Source organism: Pongo pygmaeus, chromosome 6 (assembly GCF_028885625.2).
Source record: "Pongo pygmaeus isolate AG05252 chromosome 6, NHGRI_mPonPyg2-v2.0_pri, whole genome shotgun sequence".
NCBI lineage: Eukaryota > Metazoa > Chordata > Mammalia > Primates > Hominidae > Pongo > Pongo pygmaeus.
Genome location: NC_072379.2, coordinates 74,136,094 through 74,153,124, shown reverse-complemented (window position 1 = coordinate 74,153,124; position 17,031 = coordinate 74,136,094). Strand labels below are relative to the sequence as shown.

The window sequence follows — 17,031 nt, the reverse complement described above, 5'->3', positions numbered from 1 at the left end:
TATATAGTTGCAAATTGCTAGAACAAGGATATTGAACATTCCCAACACAAAGAAATGATAAATATTTGAGATGATGTTATGCTAGTTACCCTAATTTGATCACTATACATTGTATGTGCCCCATGAATATCTACAATTATTATTAATCAATTAAAAAATAAAAATTAAAAAAAAGAAGGTGGAAGAGAGTCCCCAGCAAAGAAATATGGACAACCTCTAGAAGCCAGAAAAAGCAAGGAATAGATTGATTCCTAGAGCCTCTGGAAAGGTATAGCCCTGCAATAGCTTGATTTTAGCCCCGTGACTAAATTGTTATTCCAGATTTTAGCCCAGTTACTAAATTAGCCCCATAACTCATTTCAGACTTCTGACCTCCAAAACTGTAAGATGATAAGTTTGTGTTGTTTTAAGCCACTAAATCATAGTATTTGTTACAGCAACAATGGGAAATAAATACAACAGTACAGAACAAGCACAGATGAACAATTCTAATTAATAGGTTAAAAAAATGCATTTTCTTACACTCGCAAATCCTAAACATGCGTAAGTTATGTTTTGCACAAGTAAACAGAAATAAATCTTGATAAAATAGCATGGGTCCTTATATTTCCCTTTTAGGTACCAGAATCTTTACTGAAACAAAGTCCAACACCCAAAAGTGAGGGAGGAAGTGGTGGACAGGGAGAAAGGACGAACAGAAATGGGAGGGACAAAGAGAAAAGATAGGGAGAAAGGGGAAAGCAAAGGGATACGAGGGGAGGAGAGGGAAGAGAAGAGAGGGAAATCATGGAGGAAGAAATGAGAAAAGAGGGAGGAGAGACGAGGAAGGGCAAGGGAGAGGACAGCGTGAGAGGGAGGAGAGATGTATTTTTTTACTTGGGTATTTCTGAAATAAAAAATTACTTGTCGAGAATGACTGAATCAAAATTCAAAATGAAAATTTCATGTAATTATAAATGAGTCAACTTTTTAGTGTATCTATCTATCTAACTTATCTATCTTATCTGTCTCTAGAGACAGAGATTAAGATAGAGAAAAAGGGGCAGGAAGAGATAATATGCTGCTTTATTTATTATAAAACTTTAAATGTTATACAATGTCAGACAACATCAATGTCTAGTTCTAGATCTCCTCACTGTGTCTAAGAGACTGCTGTTTCTAGCCTGGTTCAACCTTCTGTACTCTCCTAAGTTCAACTGCTCCTCCTTTTATATTTATGGTGGAGTATCTGCTACTTGTTTCAGGACCCTTATTAGTTAGCATGAAAAAGTTTTTGGGTCTTTGTTTTTTAGATTCCCTTACTGTATAACTGACACACAGACTTCAAGGAGACCCTGTTTTCCTCTAGTGTGCCCCAGTGTGTCTGTCTGCTTTCTTGTTCATTCTGTGAGAGGGTACTTGCTTGTTCCTTTTTCCTACAGCTAGCTGGAGCTTTCTCTCTCCCTCTCTCTCATTCCCTGTGTCTTCCTAGCTGGAGCTGCGCACACTGCTGCCTGTTTTCCGCCTGCCTGTTGTCTTTGGCCAGTTTTTGAGAAGCCATCTGCTCCCATCTGGTGGGAAAAGCATCTTACAGATTAGAGTTCAAACTGAAAGCAGGTGCTAACTTGGCCAATGCCAAGTGATACAGTTTCTGATACAGCAGCATTAAACACTCCCTTTACATGGTTGTGCCTGTTTAACTTCCTCATTCCTGGTGTCGAGGGAGCTAAGACTCTATATGGTACAAAAGGGTTTTTCTGTCTTGTTTTCAAATCTTTGTAAGTGTGTAATTGCTTATTTTAATGTAATAATTGAGAGAGGCAAGTTAGACACTTCAGAACATAAAGTGTAAGATGTGAAGGCTGAAGTTGGTCTTCCCGCTGGTTTCCTTTCCATCTTGATACAAGTTAGTAGATACATAAAACAAGTTAAATCTAAATTTAAAGGCACATATTAACTTTTTAAAAATAAGTTAACTTGCTACTTTTAATTAATAAATTAATGAAATGACTGAATTCTTTAAATGCACTCAATTCTATGGAATTTAGTTGATCTTTAAGGTATTACTTACCAAACTATTAAAAAACTTTGAAGATATGCATTGTCTTACATATTTCATATTTCATAGTACTATATTTGATGCACTCGATTAATGAATTACCGTGAGTTGTCAGCCAGTTGAATCCTAAATTGACAACAAAATGGTAATTTTTAGTTTAATCGCTAGATGGCAGTAGCTTACAATAATGCATGAAAAAACTAAAGTATTGCGGTTTTCAACGCTCCTTTGTAGACTATATTAACCATATTGAACATCTTTTAATCAGCCTTTTTTCTTTCTTATTCTCCTTTGACAGTAAGGGATGGGCCTTAATCAGTGTTTCTCTTTCTCTCATGTTGGCAATTAAAGTTTTCTCCATGTTATATGAAATGCTAAGCTAACAGTTTTAGGTATTTGTGAGACTATAACTGACAAAACATTTCCATAATTTGCTTCTCACTTATTTGAATTCCTACTAATTGAAATATACTTATGAAGTCAGTTATTTTCAATGCCTTTTGGCCTCCCTATATGCATGTATGTATATGCATGTAATGAGTACATGCATCAGCATTCCCGTTCACCTGGCTTCTAGAAAAGACAAATCAGGGGAAGTGAGACAGTTCAATTTTAGCATAGGGCAGAACAAATGAAAACAATGGGAGACTGACATGAAATTTGGACTCTTTATGTAAATGCATCAATAGTTTGTGTGAGAAATAGGAAATTCTAATCCAATATTTGGGGCTAATAAATAAAATCCAGCAAATAATTTCCCTTTTTTTTCAATTTTCTCATCCTGAAATGTCTTTATACTGTATTTTTTAAAGTTTCTTATATTGAGCATATCTAGTATTACATTTCTATAGGTAAGTTAAAAAGTGGAAAACATATTCTGTTTATTTTTGCCCATTTTTAATGCTTGCATAGAAATCTTTGTGTGTGTGTGTGTGTGTAATTTTTTTTATTTTACAAATACAGAGATATAGAAATAATGAGTATGATTTGGGGTCATCTTATGTTGTGAAGCATTTGAATGCATATCTCTTAACCTTCTGAACCAGATCCAAAACACATGAGATTCTAGTACTTCTGTAAATATCTGTAAGTGTTACTGGTGCCCTTGAAAGAAGAGTGATTTTCACATAAGGTCGCAGATACCAGCACCTTGGTGTTACCTTTTCTCTTTCGGAGATGTAGATGAACAGACTACATCTTCATACTTTTCAAAAACAGAAAGTATTGGAGCATGGTTATGTTTCCCCTGACAAGAAACTACTCACGGACACCGTGCCTGCGATAACAAAAGATTCTTAAGTCAACAGGGAAAATTGATTATCATTAACCTATATGTTCTGTTAATCATCATTCCTCCTGCTCTTGACTTTTTATTTTTTGTTTTATTTTCAAAAAGACAACATAAGAACACATTTGGAACTAAAACCTTCTTTCACAGCACTCCTAATTACATTTCTTTTATTCCCCCTCTCCCCCATCAGATCCGAGTCTCCCAAGGCAAAGAGCCTGTTCACCTGCTGAGTTTGTTCAAAGACAAACCGCTCATTATTTACAAGAATGGAACATCAAAGAAAGGAGGTCAGGCACCTGCTCCCCCTACACGCCTCTTTCAAGTCCGGAGAAACCTGGCATCTATCACCAGAATTGTGGAGGTAATGTCATGCATTCCGTAAAACATGCCCTAGTTATGGGCTTCCCAATGGACATGAGCCATCAGCAAATATGAGACTTTTAAAACTTGGCAAATAAACTCCCTTCATTTCTATAATTAATCCACTGTTCAAAATTTTAAAAACACTTAAAGCAGGAGATTTGAGTAAAAAGTAAAACTCCAGATACCAGGACTTTCACATTTTTCAATTACATTGAACCCAAACAAATAAATTTTTAAGAATACTATCACAAATTAGCTGTCAAAAGCATGAGGCTGCTTAAGCTCCATCTTGAAAGGCCTGAGGTGGATGGATCACGGGTGATGGTCAGGTGACTGACCACACTGGAGACATTTGAGAGGGAAGGCCCTCGTTTGCACAAGCGTAACAAATATGGGAGGCATGTCCCGCCACACTGGACCAGAACCATAACTGAACTGGCCCCATGAGCTGTTTCTGACAGCAGCTGGGATCAAACCCCATGCCATGGTGCCACAAGATAAGAAGACCTCCAGGTATAGACAAGGCCAGCCTGCCCAGGTTTTTAAATGGCTAAGTGCTTTCACATTAGAACAATCCTGTCACCCTAGTCACCATTGAAATCCAGGTCTTCCACATCACCCTTACACTGCCTGGCATGCTCTGCATATCAAGCCTGGAGCTCTCCCCCAAACTTGCCCTCCATACAAGTCAATCGGCAGACCCCTTAAACTTGGGTTGGTCATCTCATCCCTCCACCTGCAACTTCTTCTCTAAGCCTCCCTCTCCCTGCACCTGATTTCTCTATGACTGTCCTCTGAGGACAGATTCCCCGGCAGCCCTCTCAAGTGGAACTTGTGTTTTCCCAAGGCCCACTCACCATGGCCTCAGGGATGGGGCTGGACAAGTTCACTCCCTGCTCACCCTTACCTCTTTGATTTTATCTTGCCTCTCTCCTTTATATCAGACTTTCCCTCCTCTAGACCTCTTGTGCTTTCATAGACTGAACTGCCAGTCCTCCTCTTCTTTAATGACTTCAGCCATTATCTCATTATCTCACTATTTCCATCTCTCCAGCTTCTCTCTTCCAGCAGTCTTTTCCTTGACCGCATTTCATCTCACACTCACATGGTCCTATACTAAATTTTGCCATTTGCAGTAACTATAGCTCCTCAGAAATCTGTTTCAGTCATCTAATCTCTGACAACTCTCTCCTGTCCTTTGGCTCCTTTACTCCAGAATGCACATTCTGGCAATTCTCCAGGCCTGTAGCTGAATCCATGAACCCGCTGCCTCCTTCACACCCCACGCTTCATGTCCTCCTTTCTCCCCAGATCCCCAGCACCTCCTTCTCTCTACTGATAACTTTGGTTCAGAGTTCACAGAGAAGATAAATCAGGCATAAATCACCTTATCTACTCCCCTGCAACTCTATCAATTTGTCTGCATCTGTGTATATATTCTCTTTCCTTCCTCTTTTATGAAGTAAATATCAAATTTTTATTTATATTTTTAAATTAGTAAATATTTTATATTAGGAATTTCCATGTGATGAAGTGTCTCATAAGTGAATATTATATACTATATATATTATATATATACTATTATCCATAAATTAGCAATGAGTAATATATTTGTATACAGTGATATATCAATAAATAATTTATTAAGTGTTTATTACATAGACTATCACTCCTATCTAAGGCCCAAGTCCTCCCCTGCCCATCTGGCCACCAACTTCTGTTCGGATCCTTCCCTCTTTTGCTTTCCTAAGGGATCTCCTGGATTTCTGTCTTTCCCGTGCATTTATTCCACTTCTATTTCATCATGATTGCAGGCAGTAATCTCCTTTCATTCTGTATCATCAATTTATTTTTCCATCTGGAATCATTCACTTTGAACTACAAAGATGGCTGTAACAAAAACCTCCTGTCATTTCTTTAAAAACTGTGTCTTGACTTTGACCATGACCTTATCCAGCTACTGCATCATTTCGCTGTCCTTCTTAAGAGCACATATCATTGAAAGGTTTGTCTTGAGTGTTTTCACTCACTCATCATCTCTACTTTTTAAAGCCAGTTCTCTCTAAAGCCACCTCAATCAGGTGTCCATCCCACTAGTCCACTGAACATGGTTTTTATCTAGTTTGCCAATGACCTGCCGCATGCCACAAACAAAGGTCACTTTTCTGATCTCATTTTTCTCAACCTCCCACTTGCATTTGCCACTCGGCCTTTCCAGTTTTATTGAACACTTCTTTTTTCACTAGGTGAATGTATCCCCACACTTACCACGGTTTCTTCCTAACCTATCGGCCACTCCTCTTGGGTCAGTTTGCTGCGTTTTCCTCTTCTGTTTGACCTCTAAGTTCTTGAGCGCTCCAAGCCTCGGCCTTGGCCCCTTCACCGTGGTCTCATTCAGTCATATGGTTTAAATGCCAGCATATGTATTGATCTCATCCAGAACCTTCTGTGCACGGATTCTTCTGTGTTTAATTATGACTATTTTTTTTTGACATTTAAAAACTATCAAAATGACATTTAAGCATTCATTATCTATGGGCATTCTCAGTTGATTTCAGATGGGAAAGTCAACCAAAATGCACCATTGTTACATTCTGATCTCTTCCCCAGTGGACATTCCTTTGTGAGACCTCATCAGCTGCTTTGTGTGCATCTCTTTATTTCCTTGCAGCCTCTCAAACCAGCTTTCACATTCCCAACCTCTCTGAAATGCACCAGTCAAGATCATTTTACAGGTCTTCCTGTCTTCATCTCCCGGCAGGCTAAGGCTTTATAAAGGTTCTGTTTTAGATCTCATTTCCTGATCTCACACCAGTCTGGGCACAGGTCTCTTGTCACCTTCTAGCCATCATCCTGGCTCTTTCCTCTGTACCCATAATGAGCTGTTTATATTAGAAATTGGAAGCCCTGGAAGCCAGACTTGGTTCCTGTAATTCTCCATCATCACATCTGATAGATTCCTTTGAGCTTGGTCTGTGCCTCATTCCTGCTGAGAGAGGACTTTAACCATTTTCCTGAATGTTCCCAATTCCTGGACATTCCTTTAAAACTTCCAACAGCCGTTCCTTCCACCTCTAGTGTTCTCTCCTTCGACAGGCTCCTGACAAACCTGGCGAAATTCAACTCTCCACATCATGGATGCCTTCATCCTGGCAGTTCAGTGTGGTTGGCCAAGCAGCACCATTTGGCACAGCAAATCACCCCTGCCTTCTTGAAGCATTTTCCTCACTTGGCCTCAAGATCACTTTACACTCTTGTTTTCCTCCTCCGTCTCAGCTGCTCCCCCTCAGTCTTGCTTACTGGTTCTTCTTCCTCTTTCTGGAATCACACGTCACACTTGTTTGACAATTATGCAGAAAGTCATACCAGTGACATAGTAGCACAGTCATATGGTCAGACAGTTTCTCACAGAGACAGACACAGAGTCACAAATTCACAAGTGACACAGACCAAAGTGCTCCTACTCTAGGGTTTAAAACACCATAGTGGTGTCCCAGAGCTGCCCTGAATTAATTTCCTGGGATAGGGCAGAAGGCTATGTATGGTTCACCACAGTCACAGCTTCTGGGACATGTTTATTGAGGGAGCAGCAATGAATTTGAATCATTGTTTTATTTTTCTTCATATTCCAGGTTGATGTTGATGCAAATTCACTGAATTCTAACGATGTTTTTGTCCTGAAACTGCCACAAAATAGTGGCTACATCTGGGTAGGAAAAGGTGCTAGCCAGGAGGAGGAGAAAGGAGCAGAGTATGTAGCAAGTGTCCTCAAGTGCAAAACCTTAAGGATCCAAGAAGGCAAGGAGCCAGGTGTGTGTGCTGTGGGGCCAAGGGCACTAACTAGAATTTATACTGATATGATTGCTAATCATCTTTTTTTCACCAAAAAGTCACTTTCTAATGGCTTATAAGGGTTGACAATCTCTCCATTAGTTGCAGAGGTGGGTGGGTGATGGTACCTGATTTCTTTAAGTAATTTCTCAACATTGAAATCAAGATGAGATAATATTTGTTCATGTAAAGCAACAGCAAGCATATGTCCCTGAAAATGCACTGGATAACTGAGTGTGTTTTCCACAGAGGAGTTCTGGAATTCCCTTGGAGGGAAAAAAGACTACCAGACCTCACCACTACTGGAAACCCAGGCTGAAGACCATCCACCTCGGCTTTATGGCTGCTCTAACAAAACTGGAAGATTTGTTGTAAGTGTCTTTAAAAACAGTGGGATAGGGCTGGGTGCGGTGGCTCATGCCTGTAATCCCAGCACTTTGGGAGGCTGAGGCAGGTGGATCACCTGAGGTCAGGAGTTCGAGACCAGCCTGACCAACATGTAGAAACCGTCTCTACTAAAAATACAAAAATTAGCTGGATGTGGTGGTGCACACTTGTAATTCAAGCTACTCAGGAGGCTTGAGGCGGGAGAATCACTTGAACCCAGGAGGTGGAGGTTGCAGTGAGCCAAGGTCATGCCACTCCACTCCACTCCAGCCTGGGCAACAAGAGTAAAACTCTGTAAAAAAAAAAAAAAAAAAGGCTGGGCGCAGTGGCTCATGCCTGTAATCCCAGCACTTTGGGAAGCTGAGACTGGTGTATCACGAGATCAAGGAGTTCAAGACCAGCCTGGCCAATGTGGTGAAACCCCCTCTCTACTAAAAATACAACAATTAGTCAGGCATGGTGGTGCGTGCCTGTAGTCCCAGCTACTTGGGAGGCTGAGACAGGAGAATCTCTTGAACCCAGGAGGCAGAGGTTGCAGTGAGCCAAGATCGCACCACTGGCACCACTGTGTTCCAGCCTGGGCAACAGAGTGAGACTCCATCTCAAAAAAAAAACAAAAAACAGTGAGATAGAACCTAACAATGCCAGGAGGGGCATTCACATGTGGCTCTGACACTTTCAGACATGCTACTGTTCTGAATCTCAGTTTCAGCCTGCCCACAAACCACGGTGACAACCTTTGCTCTACACAGGATATTTTTTTTTTTAACTTTTATTTTAAGTTCAGGGGTACATGTGCAGGTTCATTACATAGGTAAACTTGTGTCGTGGGGGTTTGTTGTACAGATTATTTCATCACCCAGGTATTAAGCCTAGTATCCATTAGTTATTTTTCCTGATTGTCTCCCTCATCCCACCTTCCACCTTTTGATAGGCCCCAGTGTGTGTTGTTCCTCTCTATGTGTCCATGTGTTCTCATCATTTAGCTCCCACTTATAAGTGAGAACCTGCAGTATTTGGTTTTCTGTTCCTTACACAGGGTATTTTAAGGGTTAATGATATAATTAATGTGAAAGCATTAATGTTGTGATGTCCTATATAGATTAAGCTGCTCTTAAAAGTACCAGCTACTTTACACCTGTGTGAGCATGCAGTTGCTGTATGAATATACATGTGGCTAGATTTGTTAATTTAATAATTTGGCATTTTCTGTGGGCAGCAATCATTATTTCTGATCAAACTGTGTAAATTTTACATGTCAATTTCCCAGGGGAGTAAAAATTTTCACCATATTGACTGAATTAAAAATATTATGGAAATATTATGATCACTGGGCAAAAATCACAGAAAGCTATATATGCAGTTACAAATTAACTGATATCAACAGGAATGTTTTATTTCATAGTCATTTACAAGCTTTGACTTCCAGTCCAGTCAGAAGTAAAATTAGAAGTATGTGTATGCATGTCTTAGTTCAAGCTCCTATATAACAAAAATACCATTGACTGTGTGGTTTAAACCACAAACATTTATTTTTCACGGTTCTGAAGGCTGAGAAGTCCAAGATTAAGGCACCAGCAGATCTGATGTCTGGTGAGGGGCCACTTCCTAGCCTTCTTGTGTCCTCACATGGCCAAGAGAGCAAGCTCTAGTCTTGTTCTTTCTTTGTTAAGACAGACACTAAGCAGGGGCACTGTACCCTCATGGCCTCATCTGAACCTAATTACCTCCCAAAGGCCCCACCTCCTACTACCATGCCATTGGGGGCTAGGGGTTTAACATAGGAATTCTGGGGGGAAACAAACATCCAATACAAAAGAATACAGGAGTGATTTTACACTGGGCTCTGAAATATCATCCTGAACCACAGCCTCTCACCTAAATTTCAAAAAAAAGTTATACTTTCTCTGTTCGACATGCTAAGTTTTTGGTAAATTTTTCATTTAAAGAATGAATTCTTCTTTTATATAAAATTTGATCTACAGATTTTGGTCAACATGCCCTAGTGAATAAATGAAAACTTTATTTTTCAACACAGGAAAGAAAATTTCCCGTGTACTTTGTCAGATATTTTGATTACTAGAAATAAAATTATTTGAGATGAAGTGGTTCAAGTCTCCCTTGAAGCTTATAAATGATTTGACCTACAAGTTAAAGATTTAAACAGTGCATTGAGATAAATATTTGCTTGCTGTATACCACAATTTGCTCACCTACTTTACAGGAAATCCCTGAACTTGCTATATTTTATAGATTTGTCATCAGAAAAATCTGCTGTTTTATTGTTTTGACTGGTAACTTGATACTGCATCCAAGCAACTTATTTTTCAGCATATGCTTCTATAATTTCTTATTAGAATTATTTATTAACATTGCTATAAATTAGATGTTTGTTTCCAAGAAAAATATATTTTACAAAAACAAGTACCTAGGCTTTGTTCTCAGTGTGTTTAAAGAAAAAAGATCTGTTAGTCTTTGGCTTTTTGTTATGCACATATATTAGCCTTTAAGAGAAATATACATTTCCTCTGCACCAACTCATTTTCTTGTTTGATATTTGGAACCCCTTCTGCTCCCTTTATAGTTTAAGGCAAAGGATTGTTGCTAACAAATCTTTGATCTTATAATTACTATCAGAAAGTAGGCTTTACACGTGTAGATTCCTACAAGGCAGCTACAAGGCAGCAGAGCTTATTAGCTAAAAGCACAGCTTTTAGAACCAATCTGCCCATGTGCTGTCACTTATCTGGTGGTAGTACTTGCTGGCTGTGTGACTTTAGGCTGGTTACTGAGCCTGTCTGGGCTGTAGTTGTCTCAACTCTAAAATGGTGGTAATCTTAGTACCTACTTCATAGAGTTGTTGTGAATAATAACTTAGCTGTTGCATATAAAAGATTAGAACAGTGCCTGACATCAAGTAAGTGCTATTTAAAGTTTTTCTTTTTAAAATCATTATGTGATTGGTATATGTCCTCTAAAAAGATAATATAAACAAATCCTTTGCCTTCTAAATGGTCAAGGTTTTTTGTTTTGTTTATTTTGTATAACAATCTCAAAATCTCATCAGATTACAACAAACATGAATTGTCATGCTCAGATGTCTGCAGGCTGCTGGGAACTAGGTTTATCTATGCTGGGCGCATGTTTTGAGTTTATACATATTTTTCCAGTGACAAAGTCAAGGACACAAAAAGGCCCTTGCTGAGTCGCCTTTGCTAATATGACATGGCCAAGGCCCCAGTCAGCTCCATAGCACCGCAAAGTCACATGCCAGAGGGAGTGAATAAAGAATGGGGAACCAAAATCCAAACTCCTGCCTAAGGATCAGGGGGGTTTTCACTCAGAATTCTCTAAAAATACTGAACTTTAGATTAATACATGCCCACTGGTATTGGGTGGATGAAGCTAACCCTTCCATTACCCTTTAATGCTAACTATAATTTAACACAATTTAACCCATTAAAAATAAAAAAAATTTGTATATGCAATATTATGTTATAATGTCATCTTATTGAAAATTTTTGATTTATTAAAATGACCAGGCCTATTGACTTGTTCTCTCTTTCTCTCTTTTTTTTTTTTCCTGAGACGGAGTCTCATTCTGTTCCCCAGGCTGGAATGCAATGGCACTGTCTTGACTCACTGCAATCTCCACCTCCCAGGTTCAAGCAATTCTCCTACATCAGCCTCCCAAGTAGCTGGGACTATAGGCGCCTGCCACCACACCCGGCTAATTTTTGTATTTTTAGTAGAGACACAGTTTCACCATATTGGCCAGGCTGGTCTTGAACTCCTGACCTCGTGATCCGCCCATCTCGGCCTCCCGAAGTGCTGGGATTACAGGCGTGAGCCACCACACCTGGCCCTATTGACTTTTTAAAAGTAATCTTGACCTACAAAGTGAAAGATAATTTAATACTCAGACCATAAACTCAAATGTTTTTAGGAACTAGATAGGCAACATAAATCTGTGAAACAACTAGTCATAAAGGACTGGAAGTACAGAGGATTGTGAGCAAATTGACTATATATGTGGGCATTCAAATGTGTCGACCCTAAGGATGAGATTTAGAAAATGTGATTAAATATATAGTTTATTGAAATGCAAAGCTTAAGGATAGCCACCCAGAAAACACTGACTCCAAATGCATGGGGTCAGCATTTTAAAGTGGAGGAGTTAAAGTTTCACTGACAATAGGCAGAAACAGAGAAATTTTAGCAGGATTATGTAATTTTTTATATAAGACCAGTGTATACTGACAGTGATTTGATTGGTTACAGATTGCTATTAATACATTCCAAGGAAGAGTACTTTCTTACTCTGTGAGGAGTGGTGATCTGAGGGGGGTCTTACCTCTGGCACTCTTTGGTCTTCCTAATTATTTGCAGAAAAAAAGACAAAAGCTTGAGTGCATGCCTCAAGACTCAGGCCACATAGCCACATTCCTCTCAAAGTTCAAAATAATTTAAGGTTCCACCAGCTTTATATTTGAATTATTTAATTTCACAAATGCAATGTTTATATTAAATACTGTGCTGGCCAAATAAAATACTACTAGTTTGTGATGCCAAATTAATGAACAATTATTTAAATTTTTATTACCTGAAAAAGAAGAAAAAAATTACTACCAAATTTTATTTTCACTATACTCAAAAAAAAATACAGGGCATTTCTATCCTATGTATTAGAAAAATTACTGCTTTACTTCTTGCTCATATAGCTTTTTATACCTTTCAGATTGAAGAGGTTCCAGGAGAGTTCACACAGGATGATTTAGCAGAAGATGATGTCATGTTACTAGATGCTTGGGAACAGGTAAAACTACATTTTGTTCATAAGAAGAGAATGCATTTTTGGTTGGGAGAAGACAGAACTTGATTTGAGAAATGGTAAGTCTAGATATAAATGAGCCTAGAGATTTAGGCTGTATTTAAAAAACACATACACACATTTGGTAAAAAATGAAACTAATACATATGGCAAGTTGATTTCTTACTATGAAAATAATTCCAGAGCTACCGTCTTTGGCTTTACAGTTGTAGGCAAAAAACTTTTATTTTTCATTTATTTGTAAGTTACTCATTCCTAATTTGTTTATAATTCATTTAACTAATAAGTGCATTCGTGTGTACAGTGTCATGGGGGTACAATGCCATTGAGGAAACTGACATATTCAAAGTTTCTCTTGAAATTTGACAAGAAGTCATGGGTACCCCTCCCCTGGGGAAGAAACAGGCAGAATAGCTTTGAATCTACACAGTAAAATATGTTACTGTTTTATTTATCTTAATTTTCAAGGAAATTAATGGTGATTTGACATGCCACATCTGATAGGTTTTTAACCTCTATGTAAATTAACAGTGAAAGAGAAAAGTAAGTATATTATGAACTAAACTATATAGAACAAGTGTGAAATGCTTATCTGAATTAGGCCTAGTCGTAGAGTCAAGCACAGAGATTGTTCCTTTTAAGTTTGTTCCCAATTGATAAACCATTCAGTTATATCACACCCTAGCTTCTGATCTACAATGACCATGTTTGACTTGAGGGCCCAGGCTCAGATTCTTGCCAAGTGAACGGATTACTTATTTCTAGATGAGATTTTAATCTCCAGGTCAATAAAACATTCTTGTGTATTTAAGAATTAAAGAAGAATTACACTTCCTTATTCAGATATATATTTAATTTTTCTCATTTGTAGTCAACTCCTGTTTCTGTAATCATGGATACTTTTTAGAATATTTACCATGCCACATTTCATTTTTTAAAATCATACTTTTTATTTAAATTACCATGCTTTCATGATTTGTTCTATTCCCTGCACACAAATATTTCAGCACTTTCAGTATGAAATAGAATACAATCTAAATGTAACTGACCAAAATTGCTCTGCCACAGCGATTTTAAAGTGATTTCAAAAATAAGGTAATTCAGGAATTTTTTTTCAGCATTAAAGTACCCCCACCCACACACTTGACAAGGAGAAGGATATATACAGATTGTATAATTATATCAATTTTTTTAAAAAAATTGCTATTTAAATACTAAACATTATAGCATTTTTACCAACATCTTATAGGGAGGGCAAGCTACTAGAGGAGAAAAACACTAACATTAAATCAAAGGTTCCTAGAGGGAGTCTGGGATCACCCACAGACAAGCTCTACATGTGGTCCACATGTGGTCTCTTCCAGCCAAGATCCACATCTAGGAAATGGGGATAATGACTGTGTAAGGGCCAAGGGAAAATTTCCCCTTCACTGTCCAAAGGTTCACATAAAAATCAGTTGATAAAAGGCAGATTAATAGGAGAAAGGGCATACAAATATATTAATGTGCACAGGAGTCATACAGAATGCAAGAACTAAATAAATGGCTGGATGGTTGATGCTTTTGTACCATTTTGAAGTTACAGAAATAATGGGGGATTGAAGGATGCCAAAACTGGTTATGGGAGGGAGAGAAGAGGCCTGGCTAGGAAAGGTGGTCTTGTTATGGATAAAACCTCACATAAAGTATAGATGGTAAATGTTTCTTTCAGACCTTTAAGAGTGTGAGACTCTCAGTTAATCTTCCCTAGATCCCGAAAAGGGAGGGCCTCAGAGAAAGTCCGGCTGCACCACTGCAGATTCTCTACAGATGCAGATCTTCCCCTACAAAAGGCAGCTTTGCAGGGCTATCTCTGTTTGCAAGTCCTCTGAACAGCCATCTCGAAATATGTCAAAGAAGTGTATTCAGAGGTGAAATATTTTGGTTTCCTTCGACTGCTGTCACACCCTAGGGGGTGGATGAAAAAAAAAAATCCACCCAGACAATCTGTTTTTTTTGTGAAAGATCACTTTACAAACTAGAAAATGCCATGTAAACATAAAATATCCAAGTGTGAAATCTGAAGTGAAACTGGCTGGATGTAAATTTAGGTGTCTCCTGATAAGTGTGAACACTGGGAAAGTGATGGTACCTCTCTGGGCCACCGCCTCCACATCCCTAACTTCTGCGGATATTGTGAAGATTGAATGAGCAATGTGTGTGTGAAGCACTTTACACAGGGCCTAGCACTGAGTCAACATCCCAAAAATCATACATATTGTTATTGTTTCATTTTTCAGATATTTATTTGGATTGGCAAAGATGCTAATGAAGTTGAGAAAAAAGAATCTCTGAAGTCTGGTAAGCTCAATCGATGGACAATTATAGCAGTAACTGGGCACCATTATGACCGAGTGTCTGACTTGCTCTTTGCCACCATGTCTTACAAAAATACATTTCAAAATCAAGAAGTAGCTTAGCATTCCTCCTCAAAACTAAAGAGTAATGGGATTTTTTGAACTGGAGAATTTCCAAATGGGCACAAGAAAAAATATGTTTTGTTTTCTAATCTAGAATAGAATTATATCAATTTAACCTGAAAAACTTAAATTCATTTCAACCCTTGTTTTATTATGATAAGAGTAAAACCTCCATGACTGCGATAAGCCAGATTTTATAAACTTCCTTTTGACAATGCTGTTCTTTCTGGCACAATTTTGCTTTTACTGAAACGTATAACAATAATTATGCCACAAGGACAATTCCATAAAACTTGGAATTCTTTCAGGCATTAATGAGACTCGCATGTTGCCTTTCATGGCAGATGAGAGAAATCAAAAAGAAATTGTATTTGTCTACCTGGTCAATGGAAATTTAATTTATTACTTTCATTTGAAGAATTGTATTCAAAGAATTTTCATTTTCAATGTGGCCAATATTTATTTGTTCTTCTGGAAATTTAATTTATTACTTTTATTCGAAGAATTTTCAATCTGCAGTTACTTTAGTTTAACTCAAACTAACTGAATTTATATGTCTTTACAACTCTTTTTAGCCAAAATGTACCTTGAGACAGACCCTTCTGGAAGAGACAAGAGGACACCAATTGTCATCATAAAACAGGGCCATGAGCCACCCACGTTCACAGGCTGGTTCCTGGGCTGGGATTCCAGCAAGTGGTAAATTGGTGTTTGTAAAAAGCAAACAAACATTACAAGGCAGTTATCTCATTGCTGTTTTGGGAGAGGAACAAGAAAACCTTTTTGTTTATTTGTCTTTTGAAAATTAAGGCCGGGCGCGGTGGCTCACACCTGTAATCCCAGCATTTTGGGAGGCTGAGGCAGGCGGATCATTGGGGTCAGGATTTCGAGACCAGCCTGGCCAACATGGCGAAACCCTGCCTCTACTAAAAATACAAAAAAATTAGCTGGACATGGTGGTGCACGCCTGTAGTCTCTGCTACTTGGAAGGCTGAGACAGGAAAATTGCTTGAACCCAGGAGGCTGAGGTTGCAGTGAGCCAGGATTGCGCCACCACACTCCAGCCTGGGCAACAGACACTCTGTCTCAAAAAAAAAAAAAAAAAAGAAATTAACCTCAACCAAATGCCTATTTTTTAATGCTTAGTTTTGGCTTGAAATTCTTCTTAAACTGGAGTTTTCTTACGTTAATACATTAAAATAACCTGAAGGAAACTTTCGTTATGGGCCAATATTAGCTCTTATGGAAACTGATTTATATCTTTTTTATGACCTTTCAAAAGTAAAATACTATGCATAATCTAGAGAGATTTGTCAGATAGTAAATTTTATAATGCATTAGCCATTAGTCAAACTTGTTTTTTAACATGCCAGAGAAAAAGTTGTAATGCCTTGGAAGTTATTCTCTTTTCTATAGATTGTGTTCAAAAGATTTGTATACTTGCAATAAGGTTTATGTTAAGGTGGCTTTAACAATTGATTGCTATTTTCCTTCTTTAGTCAATGTGACTTTGATGCCATTAACTGCTAAGCGTTATTTTCTAAGAGGAATTTTATCTTTTTTAACCTTATTAAAAGCCTTTGAAAACACAGCTCTTTCATGACAAAATGAATTGTATTGTTATCCACTTAGATAGATAGATAGATAGATAGATAGATAGATAGATAGATAGACATTTGACAGTACATGTTTAATATCACAAAAGATACATACAGGAAAAACCTCACTAATGCTGTCTTTCATTATTAAAATACATCTCTTCGAAAGTTTTGTGTTAATGACATTTTATTCAAATTTGATGAGTTAATTACACTATTAATTTTAAGGTCAA

The 17,031-nt window shown here is 38.1% G+C and overlaps 1 protein-coding gene across 1 annotated transcript in view; it reads left to right on the top strand.

The window, feature by feature from the left end:
• SCIN (scinderin) overlaps positions 1-16,791 on the top strand; it is a 75,682-nt gene extending 58,891 nt beyond the window's left edge. Inside the window, exons 11-16 of the mRNA XM_054496802.2 lie at positions 3,520-3,690; positions 7,325-7,502; positions 7,773-7,894; positions 12,649-12,726; positions 15,021-15,081; positions 15,776-16,791. Of these exons, the coding sequence (XP_054352777.1) occupies positions 3,520-3,690; positions 7,325-7,502; positions 7,773-7,894; positions 12,649-12,726; positions 15,021-15,081; positions 15,776-15,903 (738 nt within the window). The 3' untranslated portion in view covers positions 15,904-16,791. The remainder of the gene's footprint in view (positions 1-3,519; positions 3,691-7,324; positions 7,503-7,772; positions 7,895-12,648; positions 12,727-15,020; positions 15,082-15,775) is intronic.
• The last annotated feature ends 240 nt before the right edge of the window (positions 16,792-17,031 follow it).